The sequence below is a fragment of the Vulpes lagopus genome, chromosome 3 (genome assembly GCF_018345385.1).
Source record: "Vulpes lagopus strain Blue_001 chromosome 3, ASM1834538v1, whole genome shotgun sequence".
Lineage (NCBI taxonomy): Eukaryota > Metazoa > Chordata > Mammalia > Carnivora > Canidae > Vulpes > Vulpes lagopus.
The window spans coordinates 15,938,116-15,959,329 of NC_054826.1; the positions used below are offsets into that span (position 1 = coordinate 15,938,116).

At 35.6% G+C, this 21,214-nt stretch overlaps 1 protein-coding gene and 1 pseudogene across 6 annotated transcripts in view; one reads left to right on the forward strand and one right to left on the reverse strand.

Annotated features, from left to right (window-relative positions):
- The first annotated feature begins 1,400 nt into the window (after positions 1-1,400).
- LOC121486961 lies at positions 1,401-1,890 on the forward strand (annotated as a pseudogene).
- Positions 1,891-8,245: 6,355 nt separating this feature from the next.
- The window catches only part of LMBRD2 (LMBR1 domain containing 2), a 43,541-nt gene continuing 30,572 nt past the window's right edge, over positions 8,246-21,214 (reverse strand). For 2 of the 6 annotated variants that reach the window (XM_041749319.1, XM_041749318.1), the window contains exons 14-18: positions 19,974-20,077; positions 18,740-18,786; positions 17,281-17,386; positions 14,786-14,915; positions 8,246-13,872 (exon numbers count right to left, since the gene is read on the reverse strand). In XM_041749319.1, the coding sequence (XP_041605253.1) occupies positions 13,788-13,872; positions 14,786-14,915; positions 17,281-17,386; positions 18,740-18,786; positions 19,974-20,077 (472 nt within the window). In that variant the 3' untranslated portion in view covers positions 8,246-13,787. Of the gene's footprint in view, positions 13,873-14,785; positions 14,916-17,280; positions 17,387-18,739; positions 18,889-19,973; positions 20,078-21,214 lie in introns of those variants that run through there. The other 4 variants (XM_041749322.1, XM_041749320.1, XM_041749321.1 and 1 more) reach the window with 4 other exon arrangements.

The window sequence follows — 21,214 nt, forward strand, 5'->3', positions numbered from 1 at the left end:
TTTCATGACCTTAGCATACTATAATGCAACTTCCTCCACACCCAATTTATGCGGTAAATTATGTAATTTAATGCTCTCCCTAAAGATTTTACCCTTACTACAAAATAAAATGCACATACAGGAAAGCACACGCAAAAGCATGTAGTTCTCAACAACCCATTACAAAGTGAACATCTAGAAAACCAGCACCCGAGAAAGAGAGGACAGGCCACAATGCTGAAACTTCTCTTGTGCTTTACTTTAATCACTGATCCCTTCCTCCTCCTCCAAGGTAAGCAATAGCCTGACATGTATGGTAATTTCTTCCTTGATTATTTTTATGGTTTTACTACAAAGCATCAACGTTTGTACTAGGCAGTCTAGTTTTGCCAGTTTTTGAACTTTAAGTGTAACCACACTATATTATTTTTTCACATGTGGCTTCATTTGATACGCATTATGTGAGTTTCATCTATGCTGTTGCATAGCTGCAAATCATTAATTTTCATTTAGTTGTACATGTATATATCATCATGTTGAATAAGTAAAATTATTCTGTTTATCGAGCTGTTTTTGGACTATGAAGAATGCTGCTATGAACGTTCTTGTATATGTCTTCTTACATACACACACATTTTTGCGTGATATATAGACTCATTGCCAAGCCCAAAGTCATCTATGTTCTCTGTTATCTTCTAGAAGGTTTATAGTTTTGCATTTATGAATCATTTTGAGTTATTTTTTGTGAAAGATGTAAAGTCAGCACTGTCTAGATTCCATTTTTTCCCCTTCTTTTTGGCCTGTGGCTATTCATTCGTCCCAGCCTCCTTTGTTGAAAAGACTATCCTTTCTCCATTGAATTGCCTTTGTTCCTTTGTCAAAGATCAATGGACTCTTTGTGGGCCTACTGGTGGACTTTCTATTCTGTTTCACTGTCTACTCTTTTGTCAGTCCTACAATGTTTGGATTACTACAGTTGTATAGTAAGTTTTGAAGCTGGGTAGTGTCAATTCTCTTTTTCTAGTCCTTCAAAATTGTGTTAGTCCAGGTCTTCAGCTTGCCATATAAACTTTGGAATTAGTTTGTCAATACCCACAAAATAACTTATTGGAATTTTTACTGGGATTGCATTGACTCTACAGATTAGGTTGGGAAAAACTGACATCTTGACAATGTTGAGTCTTTCTATGAACACAGATTCTCTCCGTTTATTAGGTTATCTTATTTCTTTAATCAGTTTTGTACTTTTCCTCATATACATCTTCTCTCTACATGTATTCTGTTAGATTTAGATCTAAGTATTTCACTTTTGGGGGTGCCTATATAAATGGTATTGTGTGTGTGTGTGTGTGTGTGTGTGTGTTTTAATTTAAATTCAATTTGCCGCCTTCCTTTCAGCCAGAACCGCCATCTTTCAGTAATTTGCCAAAATAAGCACAAAGGGAAAGAGGAGAGGTACCTGTTATATGTTCTCTAGGCCTTTTAGAAAACATGGAGTTGTTCCTTTGGCCACATACATGCGAATCTATAAGAAAGGTGATTATTGTGGACATAAAGGGAATGGGCACTGTTCAAAAAGGAATGCCCCACAAATGTTACCACGGCAAAACTGGAAGAGTCTACAATGTTACTTAGCATTCTGTTGGCATTGTTGTAAACAAACAGGTTAAGGTCAAGATTCTTGCCAAGAGAATTAATGTCCGCATTGAGCATATTAAACACTCAAAGAGCCAAGATAGCTTCCTGAAGCATGTGAAGGAAAATGATCAGAAAAAGAAGGAAACCAAAGAGAAAGGCACTTGGGTCCATCTGAAGCGCCAGCGTGCCCCACCCAGAGAAGCACACTTTGTGAGAACCAATGGAAAGGAGCCTGAACTGCTGGAACCCATTCCCTATGAATTCATGGCATGATAAATGTAAAGAAAACAAAAGACCTCAGGATTGAATAAATAAATAAATAAATAAATAAATAAATAAATAAATAAATTTGATTTGTCAACATACAGTGTAACACCCAGTGCTCTTCATTTCACATCATGTGACCACTGTAGTGCCCATCACCCAGTCACCCCATCCCCCCACTCACTTCCCCTTCCACAATCCTTTGTTTCCCAGAGTTAGGAGACTCTCATGGTTTTTCTGCCTCTCTAATTTTTCCCCACTCAGTTTTCCCTCCTTCCCTTATAGTCCCTTTCACTATTTCTTATATTCCAAATGTGAGTGAAACCATATGATAAGTGTCTTTCTCCAATTGACTTATACACTTAATACCCTCTAGTTCCATCCACATTGATGTAAATGGTAGATATTCATCCTTTCTGATGGCTGAGTAATATTCCATTGTGTGTGTGTGTGTGTGTGTGTATACATATATATCATATCTTCTTTATCCACTTATCTAAGGACACCTTGGCTAATTCCATAGTTTGGTTATTGTGGACATTGCTGCAATGAACATGGGGGTACAATGTCCATCGTTTTACTATATTTGTATCTTTGGGGTAAACACCCAGGAGTGCAATTGCTGGGTTGTAGGGTAGTTCTATTTTTAGCTTTTTCAGGAACCTCCACACTGTTTTCCAGAGTGGATGCACCAGCTTGCAAACCACCAACAGTGTAAGAGGGTTCCCCCCTTTCTCCACATCCTCACCAACATTTCTTATTTCCTGACTTGTTAATTTTAGCCATTCTCACCAGTGTAAAAGTGGTATCTCATTGTGGTTTTGATTTGTATTTCCCTGCTGACAAGTGATGAGGTGCCATATTTTCATGTGCCTGTCGGCCATGTGTAGGTCTCCTTTGGAGAAATGTCTATTCATGTCTTCGGCCCATTTCTTGACTGGATTGTTTATTTTTTGGGTGTTGAGTTTGGTAAGTTCTTTATACATCTTGGATACTAGCCCTTTATCTGATAGGACATTTGCAAATATCTTCTCCCATTCTGTAGGCTGCCCTTTAGTTTTGTTAACTTTTTCCTTTGCTGTGAAGAAGCTTTTTATCTTGATGAAATCCCAGTAGTTCATTATTGGTTTTGTTTCCCTTCCCTTTAGAGACATTTCTTGCAAGAAGTTACTGTGGCTGAGGTCACAGAGGTTGCTGCCTGGGTTCTCCTCTAGGATTTCGATAGATTCCTGTCTCACATTTAGGTCTTTCATCCATTTTGAGTTTATCTTTGTGCATGGTGTAAGAATGGTCCAGTTTCATTCTTCTGCCTGTGGCTGTCCAATTTTCCCAACACCACTTATTGAAGAGCCTGTCTTTTTCTCAGTGGATAGTCTTTCCTGCTTTATCAAAGATGAGTTGACCATAGAGTTGAGGGTCCATTTCTGGGTTCTCTCTTAGGTTCCATTGATCTATGTGTCTGTTTTTGTGCCAGTACCATGCTATCTTGTTGATCACAGCTTTGTGCGACAGCTTGAAGTCTGGGATTGTGATGGCCCAGCTTTGGTTTTCTTTTTCAACATTCCTCTGGCTATTCAGGGTCTTTTCTGATTCCATACAAATCTTAGGATTATTGGTTCCAACTCTGTGAAGAAAGTCCATGGTATTTTGATAGGGATGTCACTGAATGTGTAAATTGCTCTGGTAGCATAGACATTTTCACAGTGTTTATTCTTCTAATCTATGATCATGGAATGTTTTCCCACCTCTTTGTGTCTTTCTCAATTTCTTTCCCAAGTGTTCTGTAGTGATTAGAGTACAGATCCTTTACTTCTTTGGTTAATTTTTTCTAGGTATCTTATGGGTTTTGGTGCAATTATAAATGGGATTGATTCCTACTTTCTCTTTCTTCTGTCTCATTATTAGTGTATAGAAATGCTACTGATGGGCAGCCCCAGTGGCGCAGCGGTTTAGCGCTGCCTGCAGCCCAGGGGCATGATCCTGGAGACCCTGGATCGAGTCCCATGTCAGGCTCTCTGTATGGTGCCTGCTTCTCCCTCTGCCTGTGTCTCTGCCTCTCTCTCTCTCTCTCTCTCTCTCTCGGTCTCTATGAATAAATAAATAAAATCTTAAAAAAAAAAAAAGAAATGCTACTGATTTCTGTGAATTGATTTTGTATCCTGCCACATTGCTGAATTGCTGTTTGAGTGCTAGGGATTTTGAGGTGGAGTCTTTTGGGTTCAACATATACAGTATCATGCCATCTGTGAAGAATGAGAGTTTGACTTCTTCTTTGCCAATTTGGATGCTTTTTATTTCTTTTTGTTGTCTGATTGCTGAGGCTGGGACTTCTATACTGTATCAAACAACAGTGGTGAGAATGGTCATCCTTGTAGTGTTCCTGACCTTATGGGGAAAACTGAGAGCTTTCCAAATTTCTTCTTGTGATTGGTTCAAATTTCAATGCATTATGGTCTGAAAATATGCACGGAATGACCCCAATCTTTGGTAGGAGATGAAACCCGATTTATGACACAGTATGAGATCTATTCTGGAGAATGTTCTATGTGCACTGGAGTAGAATATGTATGTATATGTATGTTTTAGGATGGAATGCTCCATATATTTCTGTGAAATCCATCTGGTCCAGTGTTTCATTCAAAGTCCTTGTTTCCTTGTTGATCTTCTGCTTAGATAATCTGTCCAATGCTGTGAGTGGGGTATTGAAGTCCTCCTACTATTACTGTATTATTATCAATGTGATTCTTTACTTTTGTTATTAATTGGCTTATATAATTGCCTGCTCCCTTGTTAGGAGCATGAATATTTATATTTATTAGATATTCTGCTGGACTTGAAGATCATACCCTTTAAGTATGCTACAGTGTTCCTTTTCATCCCTTACTACTGTCTTTGGTTTAAAATCTAATTTGCCTGATATGAGGATCACTACCCTAGCTTTCTTTTGAGGTCCATTAGCATGATAAATGGTTCTCCACCCCCTCATTTTCAGTCCAGAGGTGTCTTTAGGCCTCAAATGAGTCTCTTGTAGACAGTATATGGATGGGTCTTGCTTTTTTATCCAACCTGACACCCTGTGTCTTTCGACTGGAGTATTTAGTCCATTGACATTCAGAGTTACTATTGAAAGATATGAATTTAGTGCTACTAAATTACCTATAAAGTCCCTGTTTCTGTGGATTGTCTGTTTCTTTCTGTTCTATGTTACTCTTGGGCTCTCTTCTTGCTTTCAGAATCCTGTTTAATATTTCTTGCATGGCTGGTTTGGTGGTCACATATTCTTTTAGCTTCTATCTGTCCTGGAAGCTCTTTATCTCTCCTTCCATTCTGAATGACAGCCTTGCTGGATAAAGTATTCTTGGCTGCATGTTTTTCTCATTTGGTACCCTGAGTATACCATGCCAGCCCTTTCTGACCTGCCATGTCTCTGTGGATAGACCTGTTATTAATCTGATGTTTCTCTTCCACTTTATGTTAGGAATCTCTTGTCTTGAGCTGCTTTCAGGATTTTCTCTTTATCTCCAAAATTTGCAAGCTTCAGTATTATATGTCAGGGTGTTGATCAGTTGTTGTTTTATTTGGGGGTGGGGGGAAGGTGGAGAGGAAGTCCTATCTCTTGGATATAAATACTTGTTTCTTTCCCCAGATTAGGGAAGATTTTAGCTATGATTTGTTCAAACATACCTTCTGGTCCTCTCTGTCTCCATGCCCTCTGGAATCCCAATAATATGGATTTTTTTTTTTTAAACTATCACCCAGAGTCTCTCCTCTTGGGTTCTTAGTTGTTTTTCTCTTTTCCTCAGTTTCCTTTTTCCCCATCAAGTTGTCTTCCATGTCACTTATTTTCTCTTCTGCCTCATTTACCCTGGCTGTTAGAGCATCCAGTTTAGAGTACATTTTAGAAAATTTTTAATTTTGGCCTGATTAGATCTCATTTCTGCAGTGAGAGAACCTCTTGAGTGTTTTATGCTTTTTTCAAGTCCAGTTAGTAATTTTATCATTGTATTCCTGAATTCTATCCCTAACTTTTTACTTAAATCCATATCCATTAAATCTGTATTACCTCTGGTTCTTTTTTCTTTGTGGTGAATTCTTCCTTTTAGTCATTTTGTCCAGGGCAGAATGGCTGTACAAGTGAGCAGAGTCAAAATATCACCCACAACCCAAGCAAAATACACACTAGATACTTCCATAGAGGTCCGGGACCAGAAAAAAAAAGAAAAAAAGACAAAGAAAAAGAAAATGAAATTAAAAAAAAAGGGGGGGAGAGTTGGGGGAAAGTTAGGGTTAGAAAAAAAAAAGAAAAAGAAAATGAAATTTTAAAAAAGGGAGTGAAAAAAAAAAAATAAAAAAAAAAAATAAAAATAAAAAAGGGAGTGTTGGGGGAGGGAAATGGTGCATGAGAGAAAACAGAATCTCACAGGGTGGACCAAGATGGTGATCCACTTGGTTTTGAGTGTATTTTGGTCTGTATGTTGAAGGTATGAAATTCCAAATTTATATATATATGTATATATTTTTCATATATATGTATATATAGAAAAACTTCTATATTTACAAAAATAAAATATTGAATAAGTGGTAAGGAAGCCAAAAATGAAGAATATATCTATAACATGTGATTGTAAAATACGAAAGAAAAAACTTCAAAACAGAGTTAATAAAATGTTATAGTTAAGACGGGAAAAGAGAATGAATATTGGAAAATTTTAACCTGAAAGATAAATCATAAGAAAAAAAAAATCCTGTAGTTCTAAATGCTACTTTCTCTTAGTCCTGGATTCTTCAGTCCCTGTAGGTCAGTAACTTGCTGTTCGGGTTCTTCGGGCTGGTCTTCTGTGGGCCCGGCCTGCTGCCGGATTCTCGGGTGTCGGTGCCTGGGTGGAGCGGCTCTGCCCCTTGCCGGGTGGCTGGGCTCAGTAGGAGCAGTTTGCTGTGTGAGGTTTTTATTCCTGGAGGCTTTCTGTGCCTCTTTTGAGGGCAAAGGAAAAAAAAAAGGCCCAGGGCAAAGGAAAAAAAAAAAAAAAAAAGGCCCGCAGAGGTCTCCAGCCCTGGAGCCAAGAGATCCAGCATGTGCCAAACTGCAGTTCCCTCTAGCGCCCACTCACTCCTCCTCCTCCTCCTCCTCACCACGAACAGGTGGGCGGACCCTGACCTGTGCAGCAGGACTCCCGTGGGGAGAGGTTTCACACTCCCTCTGCCTCTCCCAGGTGAAAGCAGAGCGTTGCAGGAACCCGGCAGGCAGAGGTCACCCGATCTGTCCTCGGTTCGGTTCGTGTTTTATGGCACTAGCAGGAGTCCTCCCCGGGCTCCCTGACCTAAACCTGTTTCCCTGATCCCATGCTTGGGAGCTCTGCCCCTCAGGTGCCCCTGATCTTTCTGTTCCTCCAGGAATATTGAGACCTCATTGTCCCTCCTGTAATTCTGCGTTTCACCACTGAGCACCTTTCAGGCAGGGAAGGCTCTCGGGGAGCAGATTCCTAAAGGTCCTGATTTTGAGCCCCAGGGCTGTATCGCTTTCCTGCAGCCCGGCTACAAAGGCTCCCTCCCCCTGCGCTTTACCTTCCCATAGATCCCCCGTTTCTCTTCTCCACAATCCTCCTTGCAAGAAGTGGTCCCTTTTCTATTTGTAGAGTTCCAGCCATGCTTTCCTTACCTCTCCGGTTGAATTCATAGGTGTTCAGGATGGTTTGAAAGTTACCTTGCTAAACTTGGGGGAACCAGATGAAACGAGATCCCCTGTCCTTCCGCCGTGTTGCCATTGATATGGTGTTTTTAATTTCGAATTTCACTTTTCCATTGGTTATATGGGGAAATGATTGACTTTTGTAATATTAATCTTGTATCTTGCAACCTTATCATAATTACTTATTCCAGGAGTTTTTTGGGCCAATTCTTTTAGGTTGTTTACATAGGCAATCATGTCATCTGCTAACAAAGACAGTTTTATTTCTTCCTTCCAAATCTGTGTACCTTTTATTTCCTTCTCTTAAACTGCATTAGCTAGGACTAATATAAACAGTATTGTTTTTAATTTCAAACTTCAATTGTTCTTTTTGGTATAAAGGAAAGCAATTCTCTGTTTACTTAGCCTGGCGATGATTTAATCAATTTTATTGATATTTTCAAGAATCTAGGCTTTGGTTTTATTGATTTTCTTTATTGTTTTCCAGCTTTAAATTTCATTGATTTCTAATTTTTATAACAATTATTTATTTATAAACACTGGATAAAGTAATGTAGAACCTAAAGTACATGTGTTTAATTATCTTAAAATAGAACAAAGAAAGCTTCAGGCTCCTTAGGGGTTTAATCTCAAAGATGTTATCAAATGAAACACATAAATAATCAGCAAAATTCTTAGGAACTTGTAGAAATGTTCTTTATTTCATGCAAAGCCACATAATTTCCTATATTTTAATAGCTAATCAAGTAAACATTTCAAAAAATTCATTACATCACAATAAGTTAAAATACTACAAAGCAACTGCAAGTCCACGAGTTTGTCAAAACCAAACCGAGAGAACATTATGCATAGATAAGGCCAAAGATGCTAACTTACTTATAGGAGCATTTTGCAGCTTTTTCCAAATACATATTTGAAAATGTAGTGAGAATCTGCAGAGAAAAATAGTTAACCCATTGGTCAGATAGGAAAACATCTGTCATTACATATCAGGTAGTAATGGCTGATTAAAGACAAATTTGGCATCATGCACCAAAAATGAACAGAATGAACATTTAGAAAAATTATGACCAGATGCACATTTGCAAAGACTTATCCTCTATTTCACCTAATCCACTGAATTAGACAAATAACAAGTACTTCATTAATGCAACACAGAAATTAGGCTTTTGGTATACTTCGTTTGGGGACTGATATATATAAAAAGACACTGAAGGGATGAAAGAATATTTCAAATTCACACTGGATTACTGAACTTTAGAATTGCCCCAAGGAACTAGGATGTGGGCAGAAGTTATTTGAGAATGATTTTTTAAACTACTTAAAAGCACTACAATTAGTTACTACAAAAAATTTTATAAAAATTAAATACCAGAAAGTAACAACATCAATATTAGAGCTCTTTTTTCAATGCTATAATTTATAAATATATATTAGATTACAGTAATTTAAAAGACATGTCCACATGTTTTCTACCTTCTAAAATGAGAAAAATCCTTCAAGCTGATTTCAAAGTATGGACAAAAACAAATCCATTGGATTGCTTTTAATAAAATAAATACAAGTCTCTCCCCTACAACTTGGTGTACTAAGTAGGGAAGATGCTAGCCAGCGTTCTTTTGAGAAATACAGCTCTAAGTGACTAGATTGATAAGATTTATATCAATTATATTGACTCAATATGGTGTTGCACAGAGTCATAAATTATGATTTTACCCTACATATATCTGCCATAGTTAAACCACTTTTTCTACACTTTTGCACCGAGTATACAGAAAAAAAAAATCTTTTATAAAATGATTTGAGATCAAGATAACCACCGAAGAAAAAATTTTCAGGAGAAAAAGTTAATTTTTTCCAGGGTGTGTGTCAAAAATAAATGTCTTTTAAGATTATCAATAAGAAGAGGAACATGCCAATATTCCTGCTTTATTAATAAATTAAAAATTGTAGAAAGGCTTCAACCAACCTCAATGGACAAATCTTTTGACAATGATAATAAAATTTTAGGAAGACCAGACTAAGTGTGAAAGGAATTAGAGATGAGGTCATGTTCCCAATGATGGGATTGAGGATAGGGCAGGGCTAGTGCCCACTCTGCTGGGGAAAAGGATTCATCAGGCCTGGTCTCCAGGAGTTGGGGTAAGGAATGACAGGGCTTGGTCTTCTAGCTCTCTGGGCATGAAAAAGTCCACTGGGAAGAAGTACTTTTCATGGAGGGAATTCATATTTTAGAACGCCTCCTATAACCCTTTTGTATTATTCTCACCTCTCCTAATGAAACTTTGACAACTATGTAGGTTATTTATGAACTCCTTCTCATCAAAAGTTATCTTAAGGTTCTTATTTGTTGTTGTTGTTGTGTTTTTTAAAATCATTGTTATTGGAAATCCATTTTATGCCAACACATTACACTGAGAGTAATTCCTATTAATGAAGTGTCCTCTTTAGTGACCTACAGACAACACACTGAGTCAGCATATATCACATTTACATTCAGATGTTGCTTAGTTGTCTAGAAAAATATGTTTCACTACTTTCGGTGCAATATTACTATTCAAGTAGTGGGATGTGGAATCAGAACTAGTTCCTTTTGAGTGTGCTGATCATCAGAAACAACTGTATACACACAAAAAAGAAAATCTGTCAGCATATTAAAAACCATACTGTAAAAAGAAGTTTCAGAAAGTATAAAAGGACGAGGAAGGAAGAAAACAAAGAAAAGATAGAACTCTAAGTCCATTTACTCCTTAACATTTAGAATTTAATGTAATGTGATCCATTACACTTTACAGATTCAAGTATGTTAAGATTTCTCAGGGACATGTTTTGTCTCTTTAGTGCAAATATACTTATCCTTGTAACTTTCAGGCATGGTCCACTCAAATCACAAGTACAAAACTCCTATTACTGAACAGTGTGAATTGTAATTAGGGAGAGCTTTCTTTTAAGATGCTCATCAACATACCATCAAGAACATTCCCTGTATCTCTTACAAGACAAAAAATGAGGTTTGCTATTGTACATAAATGAAATTCTTTTATCCGTATGCTGAAATATACTTTTAAAAGCCCACAAATTGACTTTCCTATCCACATTTAATTTCATTTGGGTACACAACCAGTGTAAATTTAAGAACTGATATTCTAATCAAATAGTAGAGACCAAAAACAGATCGACTCACGGTATTTATTTTTGATTGTCAAATTTTCTGATCTATTTTTTAATAAATGGAAAATCTTTGAATGTTTTGACTTAGCTTTTATCACTCTTGTGAAGTGAGGACTTGTGTTTTGAAAGTACTCGAAAGCCCTTATATTCACTTGGTAAGAGAGCAAATCCTAATAATTAGGTTTAAACCTTTTTTATTATTTTACTAATGATTTTTATAAAAATGCTTTACTGATAAGATCAAGTTACTGATGTAGTAACAAAAGTTAATTAGCAACTTACAGGTGATTCGTGAAATTAACAGATTATTATCACTTTCTGCAATGGTTATTTTGAATTATTGGCTTACTGAATATTCTTACCTAATAATTATTCAGAAAAATAATTTAGAAAATTTAATTGGATATCTATTATTACATAAGAAAGACATCAAAAGCTAATTGTCAGAAGTAATTGTTTAGGAAATTACTTTGCATTTAAAGTGTATGAATTTAGTAGTAATGTTTTGCAGTAGATGTCATTACATTTTAATAAGCTTCCCCAAGCAGAAAACTTGTTCTTACTTTAGTTTTTTACACAAGGTGGCTTTACAGACATTAACTTAGTTCCTCCACCAATAAATTCTTTATTCTTCAGAGGTTAAAATGTTATGAACTCAAATTTGTCCAGCCAGGTAACCTTCCTATATGATCATATATAAAATCCTGTAAGATAAATTCTGCTTAAAAAGCTGAACACTCTAGATCATTTAAACAACCAAAAATTATTTTGGAAATAACTCAGAAGTCACAAAGGGAGCTAGGTTGTTTGTGAAGTATTACATACGCTTCAATTATTATAATCATAAAAAAATAATAAAGGAAAGTAGTACATTCCCCTACATATTCCTAGCAATTACTTTAGGGTATTATAAGTTACAAAAGTGACTTATAAGTGAATAATTTTTCTGCTGCTGCTTCTCGTACAGCATCTGGGTTTCATGATAAAACCTGATGAGAAACAACATTATACTTAGGGAAAATATTCCAAGGTAAACCCAAAGACCAAATATACCACAATACTATTTTCAGAGGACTTTTGATAAATTATTCCAAAAACAGTTTTTGTTTCAGGGACTTAAAAGCTTCTCTGTAATTATAAAGAAACTGAACCCCTCTCCGAGCTTATCATTTCTCCATCCAACACCTTCAAGTACCACTAGGAAGAACAGCAGAGGTTACAACTTCTTTTGTTTTGTTTTGTTTTAAACTCCAGCATATCAGCATCAACTCAATACCCTCACAATAGTTTTGTGAGGTAGATGAGTAGGTAAATAGCAAGTATCATCTTCATTTCATGAATGAAGAAATTGAGGCACTGAGAGGTTACATAATTTGTCCGAGATATTGAATGGTCAGTCATGAAATGACAAACAGTATCAAATGATCTCTGTTCCTGGCCTACAGTCTGTAACCACACTTTACAGTGAAAGTCTCTGTGTGGGTTCTCAAATGGGCAGCCTGTATGACCTTTGAGAATAAAATCTATCCATTTATAATTATTTAAAGGGGATTTAATCTCAAAGATCATAAAAATTAAACAAAATCAGGTAAGTAGGATGATATACAATTCCTTTCAGTATCTGCATAGAACTGTCTTTTAAAAATTTACATGATAGTAAGTAAAAAGCAAAATAAAAAATTTAAAATTATGATTCAAGGGAAGATTACCTTCAAGAAACATAAAAAAACATAAAATCATATTGTTAGGGTGATCATATAACTCATTTTTAAACTGGAAACTTCAGAGTGAAAGCGAGCACTATTAAAAATTATACAGAATAATAGGTGTTAAACTGAGACTTGTGGGCAAGCTCAAGAATAATCACCACTGGGTGAATCCATAGCAGGGATTCTTTGAGTTGCAAACATTTCAGGGACACAAAAAACTCTCCGGAAGCATATTGTGTTCAACTGTGCAATATTCACTGTCAAATAAAACACTGATGATTCAAAATATAATACCCAACTTTGGCTTAAACACAAAAATTAAAAAAGTCATTTTAAAATAATTAGCACATTTAACAGTTATCACATATTTCCATTCTATAAACCAAAATTTAAGTATTAGTAAATGGATTCACTTTTTTCCTTAGAGTAACCAAATGTTATTTTCCACAAAACATCAAGAGGCACCTTTAAAAATTAGAGAATTTTGTGGGACTCTTTGGCTATTAAAAAAAAACAAATACAAAAACAACCCACAATTTACCATTAATGCTTCAGATTCTCTTTGAGTGGAACGATCCACACTTAAGTTAATACGCTGAATGATAAAGGTGAACATTTCTCCCTGAAATGAAAATCTTTTACAAAGCAATACCAAAAGCGTATAGTAATTTCCAGTTACTAGCAAAGACTGAAAGAATAATACATCACCTGACTATAGTATACATGCTAAAGATACTAATACTATCAGTTGAAGTATAATCTTAATTATACATGCAAAAACCTCACTGATTTGCATATAGAGTTGAAAAAGAGCTTTCTACATTCAGTTATGTCTGGTAAGTAAGCCTTGTTTTAAGACATGGGTTTTGTAAATACCATTACTATTTGAGGTCTCCATCTCTTTGGGAAATATGGGATTAACATATTCTGTAGAAACAGCAAAAATGTAAATCACAATAATAAAACCATATGATGTTATTTAGTTATGACTTACGGCTTTCTTGGATCTTTAAAACAACTTTCCCAAGAAAAACTAATATGAAACAAACCGAACTACATGTTCTCAACATATACCGATCTTTACCATGAACTGCCTTCCACTACACCTGTACTTCCTAAGGCAGACACGTCAGGAACAGTGTGTAATAAACCTTACAAGAAAAGATGACACTATCCAATGGGCAATAAACTATTATTACTAAGATGTGATTAACTTTCAGGGCCTTTTTTTGTCCTGACATTTTCACTAAGAGTACAGTATAAATTCTAGGGCACACATATGTTCTGAAATACTGGATTGATGCGTTGATCTTGGTTAGTTGTTCATAAATTTTCAGACTTTAAACATCATCAAATATTCTGCTTTGAGACATCGAGAGGTATCGTCCACCAGGTTGATACCTGAAAGGTGGATAAAGAAATGATCTGAGGCATCAAAAATAACAAAGGAGGAGAGAAAAACAAGGACACATTAAAAGGAAGTGGCTACATAATTTGTAAGCATAATTTATAAAATCTATTCAGTAGCTGAAGGCAGAAACTTACAAAGATAATATCCCAAAGGGATTTACTTACTTAATTATAAATTAACCAACAGCTTTTTTAGAGCCTAGAATACCTTGTTTTCTATATATAAAAAAAAGAGAGATATAAAAAGAAAGGGATAGGGGGATATAAACTGAAGATTTAATAATCATTCTTAATTGTTCAATATAAATAGAATATTTTAGTGTTTTTGCTATTTATAGACAATACTATAGAAAATATCTCATGCATATGATATTTTGCTTTTGTTTAATCATTTCACAGAGTGGCCAAAACCACAGACCCTATAGCCAGAGTCCTGGGGTTTGAATGCCTGACTTTTGCCATTTGCAAGCTATTTTACTCTAAGTAAGTTAAGTTACTAAGCCTCTCAGGATTCAAATCCAATTGGATTTATGACCATAAAATATAGTATCATTGGTAATGTGCTTAGAATAGTATCCGATACCTAGCCATGACCATGTAGCTATTGCTAAATATGATAAATTTCATAAATGGGATCATTAGAAATAGGCATATAAACATTGTTAATAGTCTTACTAACAATTTCAATTCTTCTTTCTTATTTAGAATACCACTAGTGGTTTATGGAGATAGTAATTTCAATTACCACCACTGGATGCTATAATTTTTACAATATAAAAGCATTAGAAGGTATAAAAAGCTACCAAGGGTTAATTAATATGATTATTATTAGCAGTAAAGATGAACATTTTCCTTAGGTTTTTTCATCAAGTTTTATGTTATTAAAATTCCAGAATGTTGGAGCCAAAACAATACAGTCAGAGCTTACCTTCCCGATTCAGATTCCAGAGGATCATCAGTGAATGTTTCTGCATTAAAATCCAAAGGTTCTACATCTTGGAGGAGTTCTATTCGGTCCCTTTCAGTTCTGTTACTGGCCCTGGTATATTTGGATGCTGCTGTAAAGGAATAAAAAAAGATCTGTCTACTTTTCTATTGTCCTCATGGGTCACAGTCTATGGACTTGCAAAAAAAAAAGTCAAGATTTTAAAGGATCTGAATTTTGATTGTGAAGATAATAGCAAGAAAAGATAATTACTTGATTCCTTCAAAATCAGATTCAAATGAAAAATGGTATGATAGAAAATAACAACTGGTCTTGTAACTGGTCTAAGCTCAGAAGCAGGTACAATGCAAAGAATTAAAATGAATCAGAATTAACATTTAACATATGAATTATGTCTCTGTTCATTATCAAGTTTCAAATGGTTTCATGGTTGAATCCAGGGGCTCCCATATGTCAGTTCTTGGCTAGAATTTTCTCAAGCTCTTTAAGAAAGGCCTGATTCTTTTCCCCAGGAGGTAAGAGTTTAGGGTAGTTAAGTCCAACAGAAATAAAATGCAAGCCCCATATTTACTTTTAAATTTTCCAGTAGTTACATAAAAATGTAAAAAGGAACAGGTGAAATTAATTTTAACCGATTTAATTTAATTCAATATATCCAATATATTATCACTTCAACATGGGGCGTCGGCCATGTGCAAATGCTCAACGGCCACATGTGGTTAATGACGACCATCCTGATCACTTCAGATTTACACAGCTAAGTCTCCCTTCTCTATGTGGACAGGGTGGGTTTTCTTCATAAACAATCTAAATTTTCACAATGTTGTTCTGAGTAATCCAATAACTTCAGAAGAACTTTATGATACAGCTCTTTTTGAAAACTTAAGGCAAGCCAAGTCTATCATATCTTATACATTTGTCATCTTGGACTCTGCCCTTCATCTTTTCTCTCATTCATTCAGCAAATATTGGTTGCCTCCTGCATTCCGGGTTCTCTTCATGTCATTATCCAAAGGCGTTGTATTTCTTCTTCTCTTGACCATTCTCCTACACTCCCACATCTCTACTGTGTCAACTCCTACACCGCGGTAAGCAAACTTCCAAATCTTTGTAGAATCCTCTTTCTTTCTTCTTCGCTTTGACTACACCTTTAGCTCTCTCCTGTTTCTTTGACCATAAATCTCACTCAAACACATCCTTTCTTCCTCATGTCTAGGGGTCACTGCTGATTTAAAGGCCCTCATCATTTCTTGATCGCATTACCGAAACAGAGAACTGATTTCTGTGTCTCACTTCCCTGGAAATCATACTTTATGTTGCTATCAAACTATCTTTTGAAACCAAAAATGTGCACATGCTCCTTTTCTGACTAAAATCTTAACTTGGGAGAGAATCTTAACTTCTGAGCATGGTAATACCTGCTTTCCAACTGTCTCTGCAGCTTCCCCTCTTTATCAGGCTTCTCCTACTCAGGATCTTGTCACAGAAACAAACTTGCATTCTCCCAAAGGTTCTCGTAAGTCAATCATTCATCCTTCTGCCAAAACACCTTCACCTGGATAAGTACTATTCATTTCCAAATGTTAAGTTGACGTTACTCTATCACAGAAATCCTTTCTCAATAAAGACCTCTTTTTCTATCTCCTAAGTCAAGTTCCCTCAGCATCAGGAGTATACCCTTCTACTCTCTCAGCATTCCTGCCTCTTCCCCAAAGACAAACATCCTCTGCCATCTACTCTGGGCAGAGTCCTGAGCAAACACAGGTTTCTTGCCACCTTCCCAGGTGCAGATGGCAGGGACAAGGATGTGGGGAGGTGTCCTAGCTCAACCCACTGGCAAACATCTTCTCCTTATTATCAGTTCCTCACTGAACTAATTAGCATCCCAAGGACAGGAAATGTTTCTCTATATCCCTATAAACCTGGGAAAGTACCTGATATATTGATCAGTCAGGAAATGGTTATAAAAATGACTGAATTGCCTACACCCATTAACAGAAAAAGTAAAGAACAGCATCGGGGAAATAGTAGAAACCAACATGTACCTAAGACATGCCTGGGATAAGTACTGATATTATTTAAGGTAGTATATTATCCCAATTCTCCATCTCCTACCAGAATGCATATTTGAGTTTCCCTTTCCCTCTATACACTGACGGATGAAAAAGGAAAGACAGAACCACATCTACAGTTCTCTAAAGGCATTTTTTAAAAAAAATATTTTATGTATTTATTCATAAGAGACACAGACAGAGAGAGGCAGAGACATAGGCAGAAGGAGAAGCAGGCTCCCCACAGGGAGTCCAATGTGGGACTCAATCCCAGGATCATGACCTGAGCTAAAGCCAGACACTCAACTGCTGAGCCACCCAGGTGCCCCTCTAAAGGCATTTTTGGATGGATATCTTAATCCTCAGTCTCTATGCAACCAAGTTTAAGAAACAATTTCTAAGGGAATTGGAAAATAAACTACTTACATCGGTTGGTACTAAGATCTGAGAGGTTTGACTCTTTTGGGTCAACATGAACATTTCTGTTTCTAGTGGAATCTTCTCTACTGTGTCCATAACGTTCTTTCCATTCCTAGGACAGAAACATAAATAAATATATGTAGCAAAGGAACTCAAAGGCAGAAAGTAATTCATCAGTGTCAATAGATAGTACACAGAGATAATATAATTTATTTTCATCAGAAATTCACCACATAATCAGTATGTTAGCATAGCACCATGAAAATTTTAAAAAAAAATTTTTTTCTTTGTCTCTACATGATTTTAATACGGTCTCCAAACATTTTTCCAAATGAACACTTATAGACATTTTCGCTAGTTATAATTAACCTTTTCAATTCTATCTAAAACGTCAAAAGGATATGATAGCTATGATAGGCTTACCTTGACCACATAAAAATTATGAGAACTCCTAATAATTTGAGAGGTTAACAAAATTACTTCCCATACAAATCAACTACAAATATCGAGACCTGAAAAGTTACTTTCGAAAGCAAAATTTGAGTTGTATACAAAGATGATTAGATCATTGTAGTCAAACCTTATGAAGTGGGATGCTACTCAGTCAATTCATAGAACTGAAAGGAACCTCACAGGTCACCTAATTCGACCTCCCCTGCATTGTAGGGGTTCATTCTAAAATAGCCATGCCATTGGCTCTCTTATTAGAGGGCATGAAGTTTCTATGTGTGAGCAGCTCATCACAATTTTGTGTGTGTGTTTGTGTGTGTGTGTGTGTGTAAGCCCATCACAATTTTGATAAACTATGGAAGTTAGATATTTTCACCAAGAGGTGAAATCTATCTGCAGTATCTTTCACTCTCTGGTTCCAATTATGTCTTCTCAAATAAAGAACAAGTCTCCTTTTACATGCCACACACTAACATATATGGACAACTATCATGTCTCCTCCTCTGAGTCTTCATTTCTCCAGTATAGATTAGCCCCAGCTGTTGTAATTTGTGTTAACCACACTAAATTTTTCTGATTTTCTGCCTTTTCTCTCTATAGGAGGAGGTTAGTTTGCCTCAGCAGAGGGCTAAAGAAAAACTGAAGAGGAATATAATTAATGTCATATTATAAAAAAGCATAACAATTTTAAAGCAATCAAAATGACTTTAATAATAAGACTGCATTATTTTATTAATTCATTCAATAAGTATTCACAAAGCACTGAGCTTAGGCAAGAAACTGCTAGACACTGGACACAAAGTAACTTAAAACTAGTGACTTTTTAGAACAGGTCTGACCAAAAAATGCTTAGCATGTACATCTGAAAGTATTAAAATTACCTTTTTAAAAAAACGTGTCGTATGTCATTTTCCCACGGCTCTTTGGTCTTTAGCCAATTGTAAATCAGTAAAATTCTTATGATTATTTCACATCAGTCTTTAGGTTACAACAAATTATTAAGTACTATACTTACTCTTCTTCGATTTTCACCTTCTTCTTGCCTTTGTCTTTTTCTCTTCTCTAGAGACAGAAAAGTGGTCTCAAATTTGGTATAATGGGTTTAATTAGACGTAGAGTAACTGAAGTAAAGGTATCAGGCTATGACCAATTTCCTTTAAATTACTACAAAGTCAAAAGTAATAGGTTATTGTTGGAAAGGACCTTAGAGGTCACCTAAGTCCACAGAGGATATCTTCTATATTTCTGTTGGACATGACCTTTAGGCCATGTGTAAATAGTTTTTAGTGAGGAAAACATTCTTCCTCATGGTGATCTGAAATTTGTTGGTAACTTCTTTTTCTTTGCCTTATCTTCTAAATTAAGGTGATATTTTTTTCTGCATAAAAGTCCTTTCCCTTATTCTCTTCAGGCTATATACTCACAGTGGTTTTTTTGTTTTGTTTTGTTTTGTATAAGTTACGCTCTAGAGACTCATAATTCTGGCTGTCCTTCTCTAAATACCTTCTAACTTATCAGTTCAACTCTTGAAATCTTACCCAGGACTGAATACAATATTCCACATGAGGTCTAATTAATGCAAAAAGCAGCAGAACCATTACATCAACTGGATTCCACCTTTCTTAGAATGTGAAGACTATGACAGCTTTTATTGGAGTCACAACATATTTTGGCTTCCATTTAACTAAATGATCACACAAAAGCTCCAGACTCACGGAGGGAGAATGTCTAGGAATCAATGTCCCCACACTCAAGTTTTGTTTTCTTTTTTCCTTACCATCACTTGAACCTCAGGAAATTTGATATATTCAGTGTCTGGATTAGATTTTAGTAGAGTGCAATGTATTCTAATAGGTTGTTAATGATCATTGCATTCTCAAAACCAGCCTTGGCTTGAATGATTTCCTGTGTGGTATTACACTGATGATTCTTTGAATTCATGAATTTTATAGTTGTACTGAGCTTGGCAAATCCATTTCCAGGAAAATATGAAAGTAACTCCAATGCTATCCAAGAGCATTACTTAGTTGAGGGCATACAGATGAGAGTTTCAAATTTTTTTTATAGTTTATAGTTTCAAATTATTTTTATAGTTTCAAATTATTTTTGTTATGAAGATTGTTTATGTAGAATTTTAGCTAAAAAACATTAATTTCTTAAGAGATTAAAAATTACAAATTATACAAACACTAATTCGTATTTTGAGTCCTAGAATTTTCCTTTCCTTTATTTTAAAAGACAAATCTTACCTCGTCTGATTAATTCTTTTCCTTCATCAACCAAGTCTGATGTCATATCATTATCTCCCATGAACTGCTGGAAACCAAGTAGATTCAAACAACGAGTTCCCAAACTAATAAAAGTAGATTTTTAAAAAGGCAAGCATTATTTCTCATTGTAAATGTTTAAACTCTTCTTTGGTATTGTCATTCCAAAGAAGCCTATGTTTTATTATTACTTATCACAGCAAGTTATGTAGTTACAATAATTTGTCTTTCTTTAAGAAGGACTTATTTCTCTTTCTAAGAAGTTTATATAGCCAGTATTCCATTAACAAGGCATGCACCATACCCAGATTTCTTACAAAAACACACTGAGTTGGGTTATTTGTATACCTTCAGAAAATTATTACACAAGAATACAAAACAATGGCTCTAATACAAACGCAATTTGTTCTTTTCTTATATTCACACAATTTTAATGCTGAAAATACACAACTAGCATTTTTAAGTATAAAACAACGTGGTTTAGAAAATCTTAATTATGAAAATTAATTTTCCTGTTCAATTTTTTAAATAACCTGAAAGCTAGTCAATTCCATTTAAATGGATTTTATTATATACTCAGAGTTTATTATTATGTCTTACCTGAAGGCTATTATTTTATCTTATTTGCTGTTTACTTTAAACCTCACTGTTGTATAGGACAAGAGTACTCTGAAAATATGACACACAAGGAAAGAAGCAATGGATGGACAGGCAGGATTAATATTTGTTAAGATCCTACGATTCAGGACAGCCCCGGTGGCTTAGTGGTTTAGCTTTGCCTTCAGCCCAGGGCATGATCCTGGAGACCCGGGATCGAGTCCCACATCAGGCTCCTGGCATGGAGCCTGCTTCTGCCCTTGCCTGTGTCTCTGCCTCTCTCTCTCTCTGTCTCTAATAAATAAGTAAAATCTTAAAAAAAAAAAAAAAAAAAAAAAAGACCCTGCTATTCATCAGCCAATTTACAGACATTCTCTTACCTTATTCTTACTGTGATCCTAAGAAATAATTATTTTACAGATAAAGAAACAGAGGCCCAAAGGGTTTAATACTTTGCTAATGATCATTTAACAAATTTTAGAGCTAGAATTTAAATCCAAGACAAAACAAAGACCAAGGACTTTTTGTTGCCTTAGTTTCAGACTTTTTCACTGATGTACTCCTCATGGCATAAGCCCAAACACATACATGGAGCAAGGGAGGAAGAGAGGAAGAAAGAGAAAGAG